This window comes from Myodes glareolus, chromosome X (genome assembly GCF_982192425.1).
Source record: "Myodes glareolus chromosome X, mMyoGla1.1, whole genome shotgun sequence".
Taxonomy (NCBI): domain Eukaryota; kingdom Metazoa; phylum Chordata; class Mammalia; order Rodentia; family Cricetidae; genus Myodes; species Myodes glareolus.
In genome coordinates, this window is record NC_142053.1 from 80,410,748 (window position 1) to 80,417,677 (window position 6,930).

Genomic DNA, 6,930 nt, shown 5'->3' on the forward strand with positions numbered 1-6,930 from the left:
GGCCTAACGGGCAGCACCACGAAGGAAAACTGCCTCTTCAGGTGGCTTCTTCATGAGCATGAGTAAAGTGGCTGCTTTTACTGCCTTCTCCAAACCCCGACCCAGAAGGTGCGCGCCCAGGAACAGCAGAAAGCTTTGTGGCCACAGGAGAAAAAGACAGGACACTTCCTGGAGTCTCTCCAGCCTGAAAGTCAAACCTTACATCACCTCTAATAAACAAAGAACAGGGCAGTTTTTCCCCAGTTTTCTTTTAATAACATTTTTTTCCAAAGCCAGGAAACAACTACAGAGACGATTTCAAAGTAGACAAGTAAACAAAAAGTAAAGGAGAAACAGTATAGACACATCCACTGTTCCACAATAAATAGAGCTCTGTTTAGTATCCCCCACTAGTTTCACAGGAGAGGCCCAGCTCTCCGTGGGGTCAAGAGTGCCCTCCATTATTGTGTAAGGGGCCTAGACAGCACTCAGGTATGATTAGGTCAAATGGTGTGAACACAGGAAGCGGTGAGATCAAGGTCTACAGTTCGGGTCCTTGGTTTGGGTAGGGCTTGATGATTCTTAACTTCTTCCACACTGTGCTGGATCCCATAGCCAAAGTAGATAGCAAATCCTAGTAGAGAAAGACAACTGTAAGGTGGGGAAATGCAACCTGGAATGGTTTAATAGGTCTCCAACAGAGAAAGGAGTCGGCGTAGGACACCTAAGAGGCCTAGTCTTCGAAAAGCAGACACCTACCAATCAGCATCCAGATCCCAAATTGGGCCCAAGTGCCAGTTGTCATTTGCATCATCAGGTAAACATTCAAAGATGCTCACCAGTGGGAGGAGAGGCAGAACAGGCACCTACAAAACAAGATAGATTTTCACACACAACACAACGGTTCTTACCTTACTGGGGGCAGAGCAGGCCGAGTTCGACCCCTACTCTTCTCCTCATGGCCTGGATCCCAGCGGTCACTCATTTACCACACATATTAGACTCCCCACATCCAGAACTTAAGAAAATGAAACCAGAAAGGAGGAACTAGAGAGCATCAGCAACGAGTCCGGCCTAAATAGTTCTAACATCTACCTTCTTGTGTCCAATTAAAGAATACAAGCTACAAGCCCTAATTGTCCCAAGATGGATTGGTGGGGGGAAAAGAGACATCAGTTACCTTAAAGTGAAGGGGAGTGCTGCTCTGTGGCTGTCTCCAGATAACTCCAGCAATTCCAAGAATGAGCCCCAGGATCAGCACAACCACTGTGATCCACACTGGGTCTCCAGAACTAAGTGGAGTTGTCCACCGTGTCAGCACCAGGCAAAGAACAGTCATTAGTACAGCTTCAAAAGTCAAGTTGAGAGGCATCAAAACCAACTCTTGTGACTAATACGCAAAGATGCTAAGATTCCATTCCCAGGAGGGTTACCCTCTTGCTAAACCTCTCTCTCACCAAATGCCACCACATAATGTTCACCCTGTCATGCTGGGCTCTCCAAACTTTCCCAAAGAATAAAACCACTGCTTGGGACTGGTGATACGGCTCAGTAGTTAAGAGCACTTGTTGCTCTTCCAGAAGACCTCAGTTTGGTTCCCAGTACAATTTGGCAACTCACAACTGCCTATAACTCCAGTTCCAGGGAATCAGACGCTTTCTTCTGATCTATGTAGGTACCAGGCATGCATACAGCACACATACACTCATGCAGGCAAAATACTCATACACATAAAAGTAAATAAACAGAAAGACAACAAACAAACAAGCAAAAGAAAAGGAAAGAAGAATCCACTGCTCACCAAGCAGTGATGAGCAAACATAGACAACTCGGCCAGAAAGGAGGGTGGGGATGGAGCTGACTGGACAAAACAGAGCCTGGACAGTCAGCTTTTCCTCTTCAAGTGTCTTCTCCTCCTGCAATTCCACTTCCTCTTCAGCATTCTTCATTTCCTGGTCAGGCTGATATCTGTGGCAAAAGTAAGAGCCAATTTTAAGAGCATCTCCTAACGGTTCTCCGTATTTTTTCCAGGTGGCTTCTTTATGGGCATTGAAGGTAGAAGCTTGGGCTGGAGAGATGGCTTGGCAGGTAAGAGTGTTTACTTCTCTTGCAGAGGACCTGAATTTAGTTCCTAATACTCTCATTGGGCAGATCAAGACCACCTATAACTCTAGCTCCAAGGGATTCGATATCCTCTTCTAGCCCCCAAGGATACCAGATAGACAGACAGACAGACACAGAGAATTTATTTTTAAATATTCAAGTGTCTGTCTGCCACATAAGCGTGATTATTGGACTTGAATTCAGATAGCCAGCACTCATTTAAAACCCAGGTGTCCTGTAACCCCAGTGCTAGGGGGGTTAGAGCTAAGATTCCTGGAATTCATTAGTCAACCAACTTTGCCAACCAATGAGCTCCAGGTTCAGTGAGACTCCATCTAAAAAAAAATACAGTGGAGAGGGATGTAGAGGGATGTGGACAGACACCTAACTCTGACTCATACACACACTTACACACACGATGGGGTGGGTAGGAGAAAAGCTCTTTTGGACAGGACAAGATACCCACATTACTCAAGGAGAGTCAGGATGACAGAAGGCAGAGAAGGAATGAGCACCTCAGGCCTCACCCAGAAACACAAACACAAGGCTTACCTGAGAATGAGAACACAGATGGAAACCAGGGAGTAAGCGAGCAGAGTCCCAATTGACATGAGACAAGATCAGCGAGCTCGAAGAGGAAGGCCATGAATGCTAAAATTGGCAGGCAGAAAGCAGTGAGAAGGAACTAAAAGGAGCTGGTGAAACAACAAAAAGGGTGTTTTGTTCTGTTACCTGCGATAACACCAGATGCCACAGTGGCCACAATGGGGGTGTGGGTGCCACTGTGCACCCTAGCAAGGACACGGAACAGGAGGCCATCCTCAGCCATCGCATAGATCACCTGAGGCATAGGAAACATAGAGCCCAAAAGGCTGAAAAAGACAATGCCTAATGAATCCAAGTGACAGTAAGTTCACTAAGGTATCTGTTCCAAGCCTATGTGTTCATAGCATCTCCACCTCCCCTTCCCAGCTCTCCTAAGGAGCATTCTCTGGCACAAAATGGGCATAAGTGGGAACTACAGCCACTGAGGAAACAGATATTAAACACTGACCCAGTGGAAAGAGCACAGAGGGAGCCAATAGCCACAAGGTAGCTGGCAGGATCCCAGCCATCGTAGGAAAATGCCTCAGGCAAAGAGCTCTCAGGCAGAAGCTTGTAGTAAGGCATCATGAGGGTAAGTGCCGAAGACACACCAAAATAGGCCAAAAAGCAGACAGACAGTGAGATCACGATACCCATAGGGATGGAGCGCTGTGGATTCTGAGCCTCTTCCGCTGCAAGAAAACACATGGCACAATGTTCTGAACCAGGGGAGTAGGCTCGCTCCCCTACCACCCCCAGTCTATATGATCACACGCTGCATCCAAGGTGAGCCAGGAGGGTGTGACTGACCGGTGGTCGCAATACAGTCAAAACCAACGAAGGCATAGAAACAGGTAGCAGCACCACGGAGAATCCCTTCCACGCCAAAAGGCATGAAGCCTCCAGAGCCCATAGACTCGAAGCTAGAGTGCAAAAGGAATAGAAATGGTTAGAGTTGTTCAGCTAAGCCTGTACCTTTCCTCTAAGGCCCAGCTGCTTGTTGTCTCCCACTCCCATTCTGGATTCCCCCTCCTCCCCCATTAGGGTCCCAGCTTTGTGGCTCTCTAACCTACAAGTGTCATTGGGTCCACCCATGGTCAAGCAATAGTCCTCTTTTGTGAGCTTCCAGTTCTTCAGATCTCCCATAATGAAGCCAGAGATGATGACAAACCCCAGAACCAAGAGGTTCGCCCCTGTGAACACTTTGGTAACCAGGGCTGATTCACTCGCCCCCAGGGCCAACAATCCTGTGGAGAGAATTGTTCAGGATCCTGAGAGACTAAATCCTTTCTCCAAGCTTGCTTTTCCTTTTTCCTGCCTGTGTGGTGGCAGACTCCTTCCTTCCCAGCTTCCTTCCCTCCCCATCATTACCACTCCACACCCTCAAGCCCTTCCAGGCCCAACCCCGCCCATCATTCAACCCCGCCCCTTTGCCTCACCAGTGAGCAGCAACACAAGGGCCATAGCAAAGAAATCTGGATATTCTGCGAGAACATGGGGTACATGCAGTGAGATGGTCCCCTTCAGAGTCTCAGAGATGTGGTTCCCAATCAGATTGTCAAAAGCAGAGCTCCAAGCCCAGGCCACACTGGCTGTACCTGGTATAGCAATTGTATTTTGTACTATAATCCCAATACTCAGGAAAATGATGAGGTCAAGTTCCCTTCGTCCTACACAGCCTCACACTGATCCCCACCATTATTACCCATCTTACCTTGGGGGGAGGGAGGTGACAGATCTCTATGTAACTCAACAAACTCAACTGGCCAGAACTCACCAAACTTGTGACCCTCCCACTTCCGCCTCCCGAGTCCTGGAATCCCAGCTGCATGCACACCAGTACACCCAGCTCCTGCTATTAATTTTTAAAATCCAAACCAGTATCTTAAATGAATGAACACCGGACAAAGGTGTACAATTGTTCTTCACCTTCACCCCCCCTTCAACTCCACACACCCCTACAAATAAAAATATAAAGTAAACATCTAGAAGTATTTCGGTACTAGGAAAAATAGTGAAAATTTCGGCTTCACTATTCCACTCAGATTTCTGGATCCATAATCCCTTTGCTACCTGGACAGTCACCCACTCCAAGCCCCCCCATCCCACCCCAAGCATCTCTCTCACCAATGATGTAGGAGAGGATGAGGTTCCAGCCGGTGGTGAAGGCCCAGAGTTCACCTACTGTAACTGTAGAGATATGCAGAACCAGAGCCGGGGACCCGGGCACCAAACTCAGCATAGCACAGCCCAGCCAACGCAGAAGAAAGAGCGGCCACCAAAAAGCAGATCACAATGGATGGCCCCGCTTTATCTTTGGCCACCTTACCAGCCAGGACATACACACCTGCACCCAGTGTGCTGCCCACACCCAGGGCCACTAAGTCGAGGGTGCTTAGGCATCTGGCAAGGCGGGTCTCACCCATGCCTGGCTCCAACACACGTCTCCGCACCAGCTTTTGACCGAATCTTCTAAGTGCCTGCCACCGCATTCTGGCTGGCATTGAAGAGGATGCTAGGTTCTGGTGAAAAACAAGACAAAAGCCCTTTAATGGGTCTCATTATCCCTAAGCTCGGAAAGTGAATTACAAAGCCCACTCCACTACAGGGACAAAGGAGGGTAGGTGTGCGGGGAGCAAGCCACTTTACCTCTAACATGCGATTCTTCATAGGCAAGTAGGAATTACAATAAAAATGCAAGTAGGGATTACAGTATCTCTGAGGCTGGTGAACTCGTTTCAGAAGAGGCGAGTGAAAACCCCTTGTAGCACAGTGGTTGGCCTCTACTAAGTGCTTGGACACTGTTTCTTCTTTTTCTGGCCAAGAACCTATGGGATTTACCCTAGAGCTCAGTCCAGTAGCCCTGAAATTTAACATTTCTGCTTCCTGGCCTGTAGCTCCTGGTGAATCAAGAGGAACTCAACTCAGGGCAACTCTGGGAGCGCCCTTTCTCACCCCCAATACCCACATCCCTTTCGGTGTGCGTCTGGAGGGCTTCAAAGAGACATGGCTACCCACCGCCTGGAAGAGAGGGACTGACCTCGCTGCAGGTTAAAAGTGGGCACTGCCACGATCTCATCCCTCCTCACCAAGCCCACAGCGCTCCACCTGAGCCAGTAAATGTTCCCCCACTTCCTCCCGCCTGCTGGTCTGTGAGGATCAGCCGTAAGGCGGGGCTTCGGTCTCTGAAATTGGGAGATGCGCCCCGGGGCGTGGGGAGGGGGGTACAAAGCCAACCCTAGTTCGCTCACACTCCCTTCTTCACAGGCTAAGGGTCCCGCCCGGTGGTCCTAAATTCAGCATCTAGATTTTATGGTTCCATCTAGAAACGTTCTGGGGCTGCGCAGCAGCTAGGGAGCCCTGGCTCCTGGGCTAGGGTCTTGCCAGCAACAGGTTACACAGCCCGCTGATGCAACTGCATGCCGTGGTTGCCTGAGAAGCCTAGGTACACGAGGACCCTCCCCCTCCCCACTCTGACACACGTGTCGGCCCCAAAGGCTTACCAGAGAGCTGTGGCAAGCCCAGAGAGCGAAGATTCTCAGATCTGGTTCAGTGAGGCTGACTTCAGAGTTGGGCTGGGTCTGCAGACATAAGCTGCTCAGGCTTCAATGCTGCTGCTTAGGGTCGTTGATTCACTGGGAGGAGGAGCCAGTAACGTCATGGGGTGCCACCCCCAAGCCCTCTCCCTACACATGACACACAACACAATATACATACTCACGCGCGGGCTAGTGTATGGGCACACACACACACACACACACACACACTAGTTACTTGGCTTTGCAAGCCTGAGATTGCTTCCTAACCAAAAACAGCAAGCAAGGCACGGCGGGGAATGAGAAAGGCGGGAGGATAACCTTTTCCCATTTGCCTCTTTGGTGGTCAGAGGACAATAAGAAGCTCCCTGATCATAGATCCCCTGGGAATTTTCTACTTTTGTGCAGGATTAGTCAGAAACAGTGATTATAGGCAGCACTGGGGAGGGGAACGAATAAAGAGAATTGGGTTTGTGTGAAGGCTGGCGAGGCAAATAGTGGGCAGCCAGCCATCTGCTGCCTCTCAGCTCTCAGCCTCAACTGTTTCTATTGCAGACAAGAGGATGGGTGGAAGACCGCTTCAAACCACCCGTCCACGGATAATGACTCCTATGGAGAGTTCTAGGCCACAACGTATTTGCAGCATCTCTCTACCTGCCTATCAACAATAAATGTGAAATTACCACTATTGAGGGAGAGAAACTTTTTAAAATTTGTAGTGATGGGG

At 49.3% G+C, this 6,930-nt stretch overlaps 1 protein-coding gene across 1 annotated transcript; it reads right to left on the bottom strand.

Annotated features, from left to right (window-relative positions):
• Positions 1 to 243: 243 nt before the first annotated feature.
• Positions 244 to 6,259, bottom strand: LOC125389449 (cationic amino acid transporter 3). Its single transcript, XM_087902505.1, is given in 15 exon segments — positions 244 to 613; positions 739 to 806; positions 808 to 845; positions 1,160 to 1,326; positions 1,781 to 1,947; positions 2,635 to 2,698; positions 2,701 to 2,733; positions 2,815 to 2,954; positions 3,137 to 3,359; positions 3,478 to 3,590; positions 3,737 to 3,914; positions 4,107 to 4,265; positions 4,795 to 4,853; positions 4,855 to 5,189; positions 6,171 to 6,259. Coding segments are annotated over 14 exon segments (1,857 nt in total). The 5' UTR covers positions 5,172 to 5,189; positions 6,171 to 6,259; the 3' UTR covers positions 244 to 482.
• Between the last annotated feature and the right edge of the window lie 671 nt (positions 6,260 to 6,930).